This window comes from Sorghum bicolor, chromosome 1, assembly GCF_000003195.3.
Source record: "Sorghum bicolor cultivar BTx623 chromosome 1, Sorghum_bicolor_NCBIv3, whole genome shotgun sequence".
NCBI classification, from domain to species: Eukaryota; Viridiplantae; Streptophyta; class Magnoliopsida; order Poales; family Poaceae; genus Sorghum; species Sorghum bicolor.
This window is the reverse complement of record NC_012870.2, coordinates 58,462,784-58,478,612: the sequence shown is the minus strand read 5'-3', so window position 1 is coordinate 58,478,612 and position 15,829 is coordinate 58,462,784. Positions and strand designations below refer to the sequence as shown.

At 44.9% G+C, this 15,829-nt stretch overlaps 2 protein-coding genes across 3 annotated transcripts; one reads left to right on the top strand and one right to left on the bottom strand.

Moving 5' to 3' along the window:
- LOC8058099 (putative glucuronosyltransferase PGSIP8) lies at positions 8,258-11,902 on the top strand. The gene is made up of 5 exons (XM_002467470.2): positions 8,258-8,960; positions 9,891-10,152; positions 10,557-10,758; positions 10,850-10,997; positions 11,100-11,902. The coding sequence occupies exons 1-5, from the start codon at positions 8,656-8,658 to the stop codon at positions 11,641-11,643; spliced, it is 1,461 nt and encodes a 486-aa protein (XP_002467515.1). The 5' UTR covers positions 8,258-8,655; the 3' UTR covers positions 11,644-11,902.
- LOC8058742 (putative pre-16S rRNA nuclease) lies at positions 12,064-14,008 on the bottom strand. 2 transcript variants are annotated; one of them, XM_021450746.1, is made up of 6 exons: positions 13,592-14,008; positions 13,447-13,506; positions 13,222-13,334; positions 12,978-13,046; positions 12,513-12,564; positions 12,064-12,425 (listed from the first exon to the last, which is right to left on the bottom strand). In XM_021450746.1, the coding sequence occupies exons 1-6, from the start codon at positions 13,982-13,984 to the stop codon at positions 12,309-12,311; spliced, it is 804 nt and encodes a 267-aa protein (XP_021306421.1). In that variant the 5' UTR covers positions 13,985-14,008; the 3' UTR covers positions 12,064-12,308. The 2 variants fall into 2 exon arrangements, with proteins under 2 accessions (XP_021306421.1, XP_021306422.1); XM_021450747.1 differs by lacking the exon at positions 12,978-13,046.

Sequence of the window (15,829 nt, the reverse complement as noted above, 5' to 3'; positions counted from 1 at the left end):
CGGTCAACCGCAGGCCAAACTGGACGAACAGTTGCCTCTGTTTTCTCCACAAAGGAAGAATCTCTGTGCGGTGCGTGCGACTCGCGGTACGTACGAAGCATCAGAGAAGCCTGTAGTAGCAGTAGTAGTAGTCGGTCTCCCTTCGATGATACGATCTCGTGGATTACTTAGATCCTATATATGATTCATCCTATCTATCAGCCGCGCCGTACGTACGTTCCTAGTAGAGTAGTAGTAGTAGGTCATTAACAAGCAGAAGCAAGGTACTATACTATAGAAGACGACGACTCGCTCAGCAACCACCTGCATGCATTGCACCAGAGTCTGGTCAAGAAGCGAGAATTAAGGTGGTCTTCATGTAATCTTCCGTTGTTTTCCAGGCTCAATTTACAAGCCGCGAGTAGAAGTTTCAGTCACCAGTTCATACGCTGGGCAGACTAGCCTTTGTTCCGACTTCCGAAGGGCGACCGTATCGTATCGCCGGGTTCCTCGACACGCGCGGACCGTTCTTTTGGCCGGGGCCGGGTACGTATCACCTATCGCGCCTTGTCATCGCTGCCTGGTTTGGGTCTTGTTTAGTTGCGAAAAGTGAAAAAGTTTTCGGTACTGTAGCACTTTTGTTTGTTTGTGACAAATATTATCCAATCATGGACTAACTAGGATCAAAAGATTTGTCTCGTGATTTACAGCTAAACTGTATAATTAGTTTGTATTTTCGTCTATATTTAATATTTCATACATGTGCCACAAGATTGAATTTTAAAAACTTTTTTTTTTTTTCTGAACGCCTTGCTTCGCGAGCAGGCTATCGAAAGGTAGGCAGCAGGCATACTCGACCGGGAGTCAACAGATAAAAGTAGCGCGGACGACTTGACGAGAGCGACAGAAAACCGGAACTGTGCCGAGATATTTTTCATCCTGTTTCTTTTTTTTTTTCTACCGACAAACGACACGTACTGACGACGTACCGTGAGGAAGGACGGTCGTATCTTAGGGCCAATCACGGGAGGAATACTAAGGTCTTGTTTAGATGTAAAAAATTTTTGGATTTCGCTACTGTAGTGCTTTCGTTTGTTTGTGGTAAATATTGTCCAATTATAGAATAACTAGGATCAAAAGATTCTTCTCGTGATTTACAAGTAAATTGTGTAATTAATTTTTATTTTCGTCTATATTTAATGCTTCATGCATGTGCCGAAAGATTCGATATGACGGAGAATTTTTTTAAAAAAAATTGGTTTTCAAGGTGAACGAAGGCCTAACAAGTCCGCGCGCGCCAGGCAAGACGACGGGGGAAGGGCACACGCACGCACAGGCACAGCACAGGAGAAGTCGTCAGCGGCGTGCTCCAGAGCTTGCATTGGGTCTGGACGGGGGCCAGGTCGCGCAGTCAAGGCAGCCGCGGCGTTGCATCCGTGGCTCGCTCCCGTGCGCGTGCGCGTGCTCGTTCAAGGACACCGGCCGGCAGGCTACTTCTAGTAGTAGTACTTTCTCTATTAAGTCATTCTCATATTAGAGAGTTAAATTTTTTTAAGTTTAATCAAATTTATATTATAAAATAATTATTATTATAGTACTAACTAAGTATCATTAGATTTTTTTTTAATTATATTTTCATAATATATTTACTTTATGTTATAAATTTTAGTATTTTTTCTATAATTTTGGTCGAACGTAAAAATATTTTAATTTTTTAAGATTCTTAGAATGATTTAAATTTAGGATGGTGGGAGTACGTGCTTGCTGCGGCGGTGCCGATGGAGGATCGTGTCGCACTTCGTTTACCAGTAGTACACCGGCGCCACGTACCGGACACACGCTACACGCCACTTTAGCTTTGCACAGGCACGAGTACACTAGTAACCAACGTCGAATCGGAGGTGAGCAGCACGATGACGAGGCAGCTCGTCGCTCGTCGATGCGGCGGCAAGGCGACAACACGCCCGGCCGGTCTGTGCCTCCTAGGGCAATGTTACCTTCGCCGTACGTGTTGCTAGAGACATAAAGACTTCTTTTTCTGGAAACCAAAAAAAAAAAAGAAAATCTTGTACCGCATGAGCTTGACGCCTGTGCGTGCACTGCTGCGCTGAGCTTAGCATCCTTGTCACTCCATAGTTTGGTTCTCAAAAAATTTTGCAAAATTTTTTAGATTTTTCGTCACATCAAATCTTTAGACACTTATATAGAGTATTAAATATAGATAAAAATAAAAACTAATTACACAGTTTGGTCGGAATTGACGAGATGAATCTTTTGAGCCTAGTTAGTTCATGATTAGACAATATTTGTCAAATACAAACGAAAGTGCTACTATTTTTATTTTGCAAAAATTTTTGGAACTAAACAAGGCCTAGATGATGATTCCCACTTTGTTTACAGAGATCGGCGCCCAAATGGCCAAAAAGGGAGATGATCCAGGGACGGGGACGCCATATATGGGGATTAGCTTTTGTAACTACGGACCGCTCCATATATTACTATATGTCCATGGCTTTTGCATCGACGGCAATATTTGTGTTGTATCGTATTCATATTTCTGCACACTGGGGGTGGGACCAACAATCATGGAGCTCTGCCTTGCATCAGCGACACCGGATTGAAACGGCCCGTCTCGCTAAACTAATTCAGACATGTAGTAGGCACGTCACTGGTTCCATCTTGAGTACACGAAAGGATATAGCCAAGGAGTTTATATTATATATATAAATAAATAAGGAAATAAGAAGAAGAAGCAGAAGCCGCCGCAGCAGCATATTCGTTGTTCTTTAATCGCCCTCGCCCAGATGTGTACCTCAGCTCGTCACCTCGTGCACTCGTCGCCGCTGCTCCTGCTCTTATCCAAACACTGGAGGATGATACAACAAGTGCGCCTAGCGTGGCCCCCCGGCAAAGCGACCTTGGATGGTCATGTCCATTCAGGGGGGCTACTTTACACGTTTGGATCTCCGAATTTATATTTTTTTTCAAAACACGGTAAACACGTTTACGTTAACATGTAATCCTCCCAAAATAACTATTGTTTTAGGTTTCTATATCATAAGGGCCTATTTGGTATAACTCACAACAACTTCATGAGCTGTTGTGAGTTGTTTTTTTTTTTTTTTGCTAAACACTTGTTTTCAAAACAGCTTCATGGGTGAAGCTGTTTTTCTTCTCCCTCACAAAAACATGAGTGGCATGAAGCTGAAAAAAGTAGCTTATTACAGCTCTTTCCCTCATTTTTTTCTCCCATCTATGCAAACAGTAGTTGATGAAGCTATTTTACCAAATATTTTTTCCAAAATAACTTAGTTTCATTTAGGAAGTTGCTCATGAAGCTATTTTATAAAAAAACAGCTTTACTTGTGAAGTTGAGCTATGCCAAATAGAGCCTAAATTTGACTAGATTCATAGAAATATATATAACATTTGTATCTCCAAATAAGTTTGTTAAAAAACTAGATTCAAAGGTCTTTTCGGTGATATTAATTATGTACCGTAAGTACTAATATTTTTAATATATATTTAGTCAAAGCTATTTCTCGAGAAACGAGAACGACAGTTATTTTGGGACGAAGGAAGTATAGCGCCATTGAAAAGATTGAGCTGAACAAAAGTTTTTGAGATTAATGAAGTCATCGTAGACGTCTCTGTTAGAATATTATGCCCGTGTTTATATCTTGTGTTTTGTTTTAAGGATGGTAATATAAATCTAGAACTAACATGTGTGTTAAAGACGTGATAGACATGACGATGTAAGAACAAAAGTGGCACAAAAGATGGGTGAAGAAACATTGCAAAAAGGACTTAGACATTGTTTGGATTAAGTTTAGCCACTAAACTTTAGCCAATTTTACAAAAGACCATTAGTTCATTATACCTCACAAATGTGCTAAAGTGGTCCACAATTTAGTAGCCAACTAAACTTTAGATCATGGAATCCAAACAAAGTGGTGCATAGAAGATGCATACACCGGATGGTCAGGCAAACTAAGTTTTATGTATGAGAGGTCTGACAAGACTTATGTGCAAAAGCACTATCAAGTACATAGACCAGATAGTTCGGGTAGAAGAAAAGAAGAGCATCAGGTGATGGAAGAACATAAGTGTCAAAGGAAACACTTCACACAGGAATATATGCCAAAGTACTCACCTGACGGTCTGATGTGAAGGCAGAAGGCCAGTGAATAATATGGTGATGTTTAGAGACTTGGTCACTATACGACATTGGAAAAAGGCGTGCGCCGGACGATCTAGTGAGAAGAAGTGCTTAACGGCATATCTTCTAGTGCGCATCATAGAAGGTGGCAAAGGAAGATTGCATGCATTTGTACTTGGCTACCTATATGAGTTGCCTTAATTGCTTGAGTGTGTCGAAGTGCCAAGATGATTACAAGTTAGAGCCAGTGTTTATATACTCCATCCACCATCTCAAATCATTAAAGATCACATCTAAGGTTAGGATAGACACTATAATACATCCTTGTGGGTTTTAGGCCTTAGATTGTAACAACATATTTGGTTCGATGGATGAACCCATGTGGCATGCGTCCATTCTACACTGAATCGTCTCCTAATTTTTTAGAGAATAAGTTGATTTTATCAGTAGACTTGTGATTGACACCATGGAGAACAGATGGACGATGAACAGGTTGAAGCTAAAGGTTTGGATTTTGTATCGGATCATTGCGCATTTGTTTGTTCTGCTAACCAAACAGTCCAGAATAGTTTTGAGCGATTAGGAACTTTTGGTGAAGACATGGCAGCCTTCGAAATAACGACCCTCTTTATCTAAATTTCTTTCAACAATTCTACCTTTTTTTATTCCGTAGAAGGACATTTGCTTTATTAGGTTTGTGCCACATGATGCAACGAGAACCTACATATGAGCCCCTTGAAACTCAACTTGTATCCATAGATAGTCTACCAATGAGAAAACATAACTTCTTTGATCAAGGATATACACAATAAACCAATCAGAATGATTGAGCAATTTGCTTTTTTTTTTGGTTTTTTCCTCGTCACCATGAGAATAAAAATGTATGACCAACCTAAGAGAAACTATAGATGAGTTTTCATTAATTAGTGAGGAAATGGGTACATAAACATATTTGAATCGGAGAAAACTCGAACATGTATAGTTGCGTTCATGAACTTATTTTATAGAGTCAGTTGAGTTAGACTCATATTGTCATCTCTAATTTTGAATCGGAGAAGGCTTGAAACTGTATAGTCGTTGGCTATATGACCTACTTTCCTTTAACCAGTTGACTTAGACTCTTCCGGACTTGTCTTGCACCTCTTTGGATCAAGGTCTTGTTTTCCGTCACATCGAATCTTGCGGCACATGTATTGAGCATTAAATATAGATAAAAAATAATTAATTGTTAGTTTACCTATAATTTACGAGACGAATCTTTTGAGCCTAGTTAGTTCATGATTGGACAATATTTATCAAATATAAGCGAAAATGCTACAGTATCTAGTTTTGTAAAAAAATTTAGAACTAAGACAAGGCCTAAGATATTTTTGGATCCAGATATTTGCACCACCTTCAACGAATTATTTAAACTAGGGTGTGCCATAATTAACGCAGGGCAGTTGACCTTGTTATGACCTCCGAACTGCCGCTGACGCAGTCGATGCGGCACCATCTGTGTGTCCTTAGGGCACTCACAATGCAGGACTCTATCACAGAGTCCAAGACAATTAATTACATATTATTTATGGTATTTTGATGATGTGGCAGCATATTTATTGAAGAAAGAGGTAAAAAAATAAGACTTCAAGTCTTATTTAGACTCTAAGTCTACATTATTCGAGGTAATAAATAACTTTAGACTCTATGATAGAGTTTGCGTTGTGAGTGCCTTAAAAAAAAGTGAGCGGTAGAGGTAGAGCACACCTCAACGCACGGACACGGGTAGCCGTAGGCCCCGTAACTAGCTGCATGCCTGCCCCTGCTCTTGCTGAACAGGCGTGCATGTTGCGTGTCGTTCCAAGTCCGGCGAGCCGAGCCAAAAGGCAGCACTACTCGTACTAGCAACTAAATATTTCATGACGCTATAGTATTATTGTTTGTTTGTAGTAATTATTGTTCAATCATAGACTAACTAATTTTAAAAAATTCGTTTTGTAAATTTTAATAAAACTGTGCAATTAGTTTTTATTTTCGTCTATATTTAATATTCTATGTATGCGTCTAAAAATTCGATGTGACGGAAAATTTTGAAATTTTTTAAGTTTTGAAATGGAAGTAAACAAGGCCTAGGAACTCCATAAATCTCGTGAGGGATTGTTTGATTTCTTGAGAAAACCAGATTTATTGACGGAGGGAGTAGACCCGACCCGATCAGCGGAGCTCGACGGTCAGTCAGGTCCAAACATGTCCGGGGATCCTTTTTTGTTTTTCTTGTCGCTTCCAAGGGTGGAATTGATGCAGTGATGGTCCAAACATGTGTTCGTCCTGGACTCACGCATGCATCCAAATTCGAAACAGAACGAGCTACTACTAGGCTTGGTCACTACTGTCCGTGAGTTTGCAACGGCGGAAGGACCACACGTCCACACGGCCGCACCCGGCTGGATGACACGTTATTAGCGGCTGTGGTAGCCGTGCGCTGATGCGTCCCTCCCTCTCCCTGTCCGCTGTCCCTGGACCTCCAGTTTGCCAAAATCGGAACCGACGGTCGATACTCAAGTCCAGCTAATAAACACCACCCACCTCCTGCTGGCCTAAGCCTCCTCTTCTATCTAGTAGTACACCAAGTAACCAATCCGAGGCGTAGAAATCTGATTGTCTTATCGGAAGAAAAACAAGTGCGCCCGCCCATTCATCAATAGGCCAGCCCAGCCAGCCCTTCCCTGGCCTGTTGGCGTTGCCACTCGCCAGCACTAAACGTGTAGGAGTAGAGTAGTACTATTTGAGTCGTCGAGCGCGTGTAGAACGGGTCCGGTCCATCCCGGCCGTCCCACCAACCCACACCGGAGAGTCCGCAGCGCACCGCCCAGTCGTCTCCCTCTCCCCGTCTCCGCTCCCGACATGCCACTTGCTGATTGACGCTTCTCCTACGAGCAAGGAAACAAGAAAGAGAAAGCGTCCCCGCCCGCTGCCGAGGAGGAGAGGGAGGGACGACGACGGAGGAGGCGTTGTTGCCTTTTAGAGCAACTAGCCCCAAAACAGGCCCCCTACTTTTTATTTAGGTGCTCTTCTATTTTTTAGGAGTTCTGTTTTTTTTTTTGCCTGAACTCCAACAGGAGCCCTCAAAACAAAGCCCCTATTCTTAATTCCTCTATTTCCTAACACATACTCCGTATGTGCATATGTGAGAACATCATATTATATAATAATTTATTTAAACTATATCAATAAAGCAACATGCGTAAAATAATAAACAAAAAATCCAAATATTTAAATTTGAATTTAAACATAAGTTTGGTCCAAATTTGATGATATTCATCCAGAAGGCTATAGTTCAAAAGACTAGAGCTCAAAAGAACTAAAACTAGACCTGCAACCTTGCAACTTGCATTGGGTTGACAAAATCAACAGACACAATAAAAGCACCATATGTAAAATTAACTTGCGCCATGTCAGGTCCACAAATACTCCACAAGATTTGCTTCAGTAGAACACGAAGTATCAAAAAATCTCCTCCGCCACTAGCTTCATATCCTCCACTGCTACCACCGAAGGTACTGTTGAAGGCCGCCATCTCTTCGGCTGCAATTTGAGCCCTCATTGCTATCACATACTGTCTTTTGGGATGGGTCCAATGTGTTGAGATCACAAAACATAATTTTTTGTTCTTGCTCCCATAGCCGATTCTTCTCCTCATTTTCAATCTTGCGTGCTTCAAGTGATAATTTGCGCTCATGCAACACCTTGCTCTCCTGCCATCTATCCTCTCTGACTTTCTCTTTCTCTGCAAGAAATTTCTCTATCAAATTATAATTCGTTGGTTCTCCTTTCTTCAGTTTATCCTTTGCTTGCTTCCTCCCCATAGGCCTTTTACTGCTAGGCATGGAAGAGTCAGGGGTTTGGCTCTTTCTACTCTCACCATCTTCTGGAGTTGCTCTAAGCCGCGGCCACCCGACGCGTAGGCGTAGCCGAACCGTCGCCGTCGCTGGACGGCGGGGCCGACCGGAGACCCGGTCCCGCTTGTCAGATACAGTACGTACCAGGTGGGCGTCGTAGGCTGGACCGGGACAAGGGGAAAGCATCTGCTACTCCGGCAGGGCAGGCGGCTGGGCAGGTCTCTCTCCCACAACTCATAAATAAACGCCGCCCCGTTTCCCCCTCCCTCTCCTCTGCTGACCTCCCTCCTCTCTCTCTCTCTCCCCTGTTCTTCTCTCGCTTTTGCCAACGAGAAGCATCGAGGCGACGCATCCAATCCAAGCATCTCCCCCCTCTCATCCTCCTCCTCCTCCTCCTCCTCCTCCTCCAAACACAACCCGCGATTCCGCGGCGAACATACCCAGCGGTGCCGACGACTGCCGAGCAAGGCAAATAGGCCACCAAGCCAGCGCCTCGCAAGCGAGCGAGCCTGCCCCGGGCCCCGGCGCGGCGCGGCGCCTATTCGTTCGCTGATCACCACCAGGCTAGTCAACGGCCGGCTGAGGCCACCGACCCTCGCTCGCGTGGGAGGAGTGAGTGCGGACGCGGGGACGGCGGCGATGGCGGGGCTGCCGCCGGTCGCCAGGCGGCGCCCGCTCGCGACGGCGTCGCTGCTGCTGCTGCTGTTGCTCGCGGTGACCGCGGCGGCGCGCGAGGAGCGGGGCCTCGCGGCGCGGCGGGTGGAGGGCCCGCCGCCGCGGCACCGCCACGCGTACGCCGCCATGATGTACATGGGCACGCCGCGGGACTACGAGTTCTACGTCGCCGTGCGCGTCATGATGCGCTCCCTCACCCGGGTCCAAGCCGACGCCGACCGCGTCCTCATCGCCTCCGCCGACGTCCCGCGCGACTGGGTCCGCGCAATGTGAGTGCTAAACCCTCCGCCGCCCGCCCGCCCGCCCGCCTTCCTTCTTCCTCCTGTCCTCCGACGCGTCCCCGTTGTTCGACTCCCCTTGGGGCACGGCACTACTTGATCAACCAGTAGCGAATCCAGATTTTGATGCCATTCCTAGGAAAACTTTCCATACCATTTTTTATTACCAGTAATTAATTCCATATTTATTACGCACGGCAAACCCGCGTCGCGTCTCGTTGCGGCACAAACAACAGTAGAAACTGAAGGCCAGGACTAGAAGTGGGTGGTGACGTGTTTCGGGTACCTGGGAGCTTTCGGAAGTGGAACAGGGACCACTGGCAGAGAGGAAGCTTCTCTTGGTTGCCTTTGTTTTTCCAAATTCTAGTGGGGTAAACTTCGGCCATTCACATGGATGTGCATGCTTATTTTGCCGTCATGCGCAGTACCATTAGTACTGCTTATAAGTTGCTTGTTAGGCCTTGTTTAGTTCCAACTTATTTTGAACGTTAGTCTCATAGAATATGCTGTCATGGATGCACCAACTCTCAAGCTTTGACTATTGGCTTCCTGGCTTCCTGTCGCTGGTTGCAACCTGTACCATTTAATTGTCTGCTATCCAATTGCACTGGTCAACTTTCCTTTTTCTTTCTTTAATAGTGATTGCACAGTGGATTTTCTTTTGTATGAAAATAAAAGTTTGTCTGACCAGGTTCATAGCTAATACTTGTGTCTTTCATTGATGGTCTTAGTCAGTCCCAAATGATTAATAGCTATCGGTGAATCTCCCCAAGATATAGCTTGATCGTTTCACGACCGTCAACATAAACATTTTCTACTTGTTTCACTTCCATAGGAACGAACTAGTTTTTCTTTTTTCTTTTACAGCAAAATGTGAAATGAAATGAGACACCTATTGACAGTACATGGGAACTTATGCAGGACAGAAGAGGATGGCTTGAGGGTGGTCATAGTGGAGAACCTCAGGAATCCTTATGAGGGCAACCTAGGAGGGATCAACAAGAGGTTCAAGCTGACACTGAACAAGCTTTATGCGTGGACCCTGGTGGACTATGAGCGTGTCGTCATGATTGACTCCGATAACATCTTCCTCCAAAACACAGACGAGCTATTCCAATGTGGACAGTTCTGTGCTGTTTTCATCAACCCGTGCTACTTCCACACTGGTCTTTTCGTGCTCCAGGTATGTCCTGAACTTTTGTTGTTCCACTTGTGACCTGTCCGATACAACCAAAGTTTGTGTCATTTTGCTTGAAATCGTGAAGGCTTGTTGACTTAGCTATGTCATACAAAACCTCTTTAGTCTAGTAACAATACTATGTATCATAAGTTGAACCAGTCTCCCTGCTTATACAACTGTGTTAATAATGGCACAAATTAGTCATATGTCAGTTACAAACTAATAGAATTTGAGCATACATTGACACCCCCAAAGATGAAGTAAACGTCTTCCCCCAGTATGAATGATCCAAAGACAGTGCGCACCATCCATAAATAGATTCTTGTTAAACTCACACACTGACATATGTTGTGCTCAGACATGTAATGGCCAACTAGACTAATATTGGATTCTTCTTCAATCTCCAGCCTTCTATTGATGTATTCAAGGGCATGCTTCATGACCTGGAGACTGGCCGTGAAAACTCAGATGGTGCTGACCAAGGCTTTTTGGTTGGGTGCTACCCAGACTTGCTCGACAAACCAATGTTTCACCCTCCGGAGAATGGTACAAAGCTCAATGGGACCTATCGCCTTCCTCTCGGCTATCAAATGGATGCATCCTACTACTGTGAGTGCTGCAGCTACACAGCTTCAATACCAACACATTTGCGGTTATTGCTTCTGAAAATTTCAACCGCCCTTTTGATTGAACATTGCAGATCTCAAGCTACATTGGCATGTCCCGTGTGGGCCAAACAGTGTCATCACATTCCCCAGCGCACCTTGGTTTAAACCTTGGTACTGGTGGTCTTGGCCGGTCTTGCCATTAGGACTTTCCTGGCACAAGCAGCGCTGGGACGATCTTGGGTGAGTCAATAAAACAACCAGAAGCAAATTATGTACCTGAGCAGAAAGAAAATCATTTTCTGTTCTATCCACTTAACAGTTACCTGCTTTTACATTTCACAGGTATGCTGCTGAAATGCCAGTGGTTCTGATGGAGGTTTTAATGTACATAGTTATCATAACAGTCACCAGATTGGCAAGGCCAGGGATGACCAAACTGTGTTATAACCGACGGCCTGAGAAGCAAAGTGCCCTGGTGCAGTGGCTGATCAAGCTGGCTGCAATTGTGGCTATGGTGGCTGCCTATTCCATTCCATTCTTTGTGATCCCACGCACAGTTCACCCGATCATGGGCTGGTCCATCTACCTATTTGGTGCCCTTGCCTTGTCAGTGCTCGTTATCAATGTTTTTCTGCTCCCACCACTTGACGTGCTTACAACGTGGCTTGCGATTGTCGGCATGCTCTTCGTTATGGCATTCCCATGGTACCATGATGGTGTTGTGAGGGCTCTGGCAGTCTTTGGATATGCATTTTGCTCAGCGCCATTCTTGTGGGCATCCATGGTGAGGATGATGGACTCAGTGCAGACGATGCTGGAGAGGGATCCATTCTTCCCCCGGATTGGTGAACCAGCTCAGGAGACTGAATTCAGCAAGCTGTTCTGATTCTTTTATGCACAGATTTGAGATGCTTCGTCACCATATGAACAGCTGATCCAGATCAGTTTATTCTCGATTGATTCTGGTGGTTTTTGCTCAGGCATTCCATTGTGTACTCACAGTAATGTATAAACATTGCCTGCCGCAACCATGATTGATGCAGATGCAGGAAAGATAGGCCAATTGTACTGAATTGAAAAAAAAAAGCATATTGCTGCATGGAACGGGACAGGGGATTGTTGCAAAGTACCTTATTTCTCGCCAACATGGTCTGTCCAAACTATTTCTGAACAAATTATTTTTTGCAATCTCGATGATGGAAACTATGTGAATACGCTATATAAGGTAAACAGGCTAGCTGTATATCACAGATTTGCTCAACAGAGCTAGTATAAGTTATAGTACAAGAGTTCAGAAAAAGTAATCTAGGTAGGGATACTCAGAAAAAAAATCACGAAATACAACAATGAATATGTTACTAAATTTTGTTTTAGGACGATACTGAATATGCAATCAGGAGCACGTTCAAAAACAGCTTGTGATTTTGATGCAGTACCACTAGAGTACCTCAAACAATCATCTACATCACAGCGGATGAGATGGTATAGAAAATGAGGTGCTCTCAACTGGACATGTTCTCTACTGATGGAGAAACTAGAAGACATGCCTTTCTAAATTTCAGCATCTTGCCTAGACTGAACTATTAACTTGTCCTGTAATTCTGGTTGCCTGGGGAGAACAATCTTAGCCCCTTGACCTGATGACGTGAAATATCTCTTCAAAATCATCTACAACAAAAGTAATCAGCTGTAACTTTAACCAGAAGCAATAAAAAAACATGAGTAAATAAATACTAAGTAGAAAGCATCAAATACCACAGCAGCATATGCATCAGATTGGGTATCACGGGCAGACTTCTTGACACCCCTGAAAATTGAGGCATATAATTGGTCAAGCTTCTCAGTGAATTTTCTCAAACTAACAGTTTGATACGATTTAATAATCAGCAATGTGCAGGAAAAAATCTGCATTCTTGAGCTTCTGCACTGATAGAATGGAGCAGTACTGTAAATACTAAAATGGTCAGATTTTAAAATCAGCAGCAAGGTCCAGCTATAAGTGCTGCAGCGACAGCGATATGGGAAACTGTCGGATCATCACCAGTTGGCCGTGAACAGAATAGGCCCCCTTTAGATCCAAATTGAATAGCTAGTAGTAGCAACTAAAATTTGGCAAGCCTGGCCTAGGCGTGCTAGCTACTAGCAAAAATTAGCAAGATGCATGTTGCTAGCAAATGCTAAGAGTTAAGTAGGCTAATTTTAGTAGGATCCAAAATTCACCTGGAGATCATGTACTCTAGGGCGTCCGTGGACGTTCCATATTCATCCTGCAGGTATACCCTCAAACCCCTGCTGCCGTGAAAACAAATCCACTGGGTTACGCAACAATCATCACACGTTCACACCACACATCGAAGCAGAGCACCCAGTCCAGAGGTCTCGATGAGTGAGTCTGCTGAGCACCCGGCTCCTAGCCTAGCGCACCGAAGCGATCCAAATTTACAAGTAGAGGCATGCGACGCACCTTTGGGCCGCTTGGACGGCGAGCCTCCCGACGACGCTCCGCACTTTATTGGACTGCGGTGTCTCCCTCCCATCAGCGGACACGGGAAGCCCGATGATGAGCTCGTCCGCCTCCTGCAATCTCGAGTCGCAAAGGCGCCCGTGTTCAGGACACCAGAACCACCATCGCATTCAGTGTCGAAATGTCAGCACAGAGCACAAGAGAAGAAGCCATGCGAAACATCACCTGTTGCCGAGCCACGTCGAGCAGCGTAAGCTCTAGCTTCTGCCCGCGGAGCTTCAGAACCTGCCGTCATTTCCAACTGTGCCTCAATTTGGTGAGGTTGGCTTTGGGCGGTGGAACTGGAACCGAGAGAGCGAGAGGTGCGTACAGTGAGGGGGCGAGGGAGGGTGATTCCCCTCCCGACGGCGAGGCCGGTGCGGGCGTCACCGAGGTCGACGCCGAGGCTGAACCCGCCGCCGTGCCAGAGCGGGTCGCGTCCACGCCGCCGCGCGTTCGGCAGGAGCGGGGCCGGGAGCTCGCCGGCGCCCTCGGTCCGGCCGGATGCGGTAGACGCCCTGATAGCTCCAGCAGCTCTTCGACGGCGCGGGGGCGGGAAGGAGGCGACGGCCGCGCAAGAGCGGGCCCACACGAGCGGCGCCGGCTCCACTGCCACCGCGTTTGTCATGGCGAGGCGATTCGGTGGTCGCTGCGGCTCATTGTTCGTTGCATTGGATTGGATAGGGGAAGAAGTTACGGGCCCTATTCGGCCGTAATAGCCCATAGTTTTTTTTTCTCCTTCAATCAAGCCCACCCAATTAGCAACGGCCACATTGATTGACACGTGGGTCCCGCCATGCAGAGAGGAAAGTACCACTACCACTAGGGAAGCACTAAAGTTGAGCATGCAGCCCGTGAGCTAAAGGCACGACCCAAAGCACGGTGATTTGGTCCGGCTCGAGCACGACACGGCACGGCCCGATTCCAACCGTGCCCGTGTCGGCCCGAAGCACGTAGTAGGCCGTGCTTGGGCCGACCCCTCGGCTCGCCGAGCGGCACGGCCCGATCCACTTTTAACAGCAGGCACGGTGTTGGCCCGGTATCAAAGAACTTGTGAAACTTGAAGTATTAAATTTTATGACTGGTGAAACTTATGACTTTTGACATGTGAAATATGATCTATGAGTATATTGTGTTATGTGAATTGTGAAGTATTAATGTTTGTGACTTAAATATGATTTACTTATGCTTTGTTGAATTCGGTTCGAAGGGTTATTGGGCCTCGTGCTTTTCGGACTGACCCGACCCAAAAATCGGCCCACGTACCATGCCTAGGCCGTTAGGCAGGCATGGTGACCTGTGGAGGCACGACCCGATAGCACACGGGCCATACGGACCCATGCCCTGTGTGGCCGTGCCTAGCATGGGCTCGTGCCGGGCCGGCCCGTTGCTCATCTTTTTCATAAGGCAACCAGCAAGCAAGAACATGCGACCAGGTGAGGTGAGGTGAATTTCTACATGTCACTAATTTGAAAGCCAGTTTCACCGGAGGTTTCAAAAGAGTTATGTTCTCATTTAGGCCTTATTTAGTTCCTTACCTAAAAACTTTTCATCCATCCTATCGAATCTTTCGACACGTGCATGAAGCATTAAATATAGACGAGAAAAACTAAATGCACAGTTTGGTTGTAAATCAAGACGAATTGTTTAAGCCTAATTAGTCTATGATTAGCCATACTACTATAGTAACCAACATGTGCTAATGACACATTAACTAGACTTAATAAATTTGTCTCGTAGTTTTCAAGCGAGCTATGTAATTTATTTTTTGATTAGTCTATATTTAATATTTCAAATATATGTCGGTATATCTGATGTGACACTCAAAAAATTTCTTTTACGAACTAAACAAGACCATAATGTTGTGACACATTTGACAAATTAATTACAAAGGGCGAGAGTTTCATCTAGATAACACAAAATCTAATGTTGTAGTCTTGGCAACTATCATAAAACTCCTCGTTGAGATTGACCTCAAAAGATGTTTTGCAGCCATACACCAAGTCTGTCTACTAAATTGTTCCATCATTGTACTACCTGCAACTCGGTGGAAGTTGAACGCATGTCTCTAGAAACAGAAACTTATGCATTTTGCATAGACTAGGATACGTGTTCTATGGTTTGATCTAATGTTCACTTATTTTGGTTGCTCTCCAGTCTCCAACAAAAAGCAATAAAACCTGTGAGGCAATATAGACAGCAGGCAGGGGCACACGTGGTGATGAGGACATCGACACGCTGCATACGTTGACACCATTGTCTTTTTCAAGTTGTAATTCTTCTCCAACTCAGCTACCACGTCACTCTCGGATTCAGCAAACACGTCGTCAGTGTTTTGATCATAACTTCTGAAAGGATCAAGATGCCCAAGAGGGGGGGTGAATTCGGCTTCTCTAAAAATTTAAGCAACCTATAAGTTCCAATTTCACCCCTTGTGTCTAATGTGGCTAGAGAGCTACCGGATAAAAAGTTTTGCAACCTAGTTCCAATCCTATTCTAGCATGGCAATTCTAAGAATGTAAAAGCTCAAAACAATTGCACAAAGTAAATGCTAGAAAGTAAAGGAGGA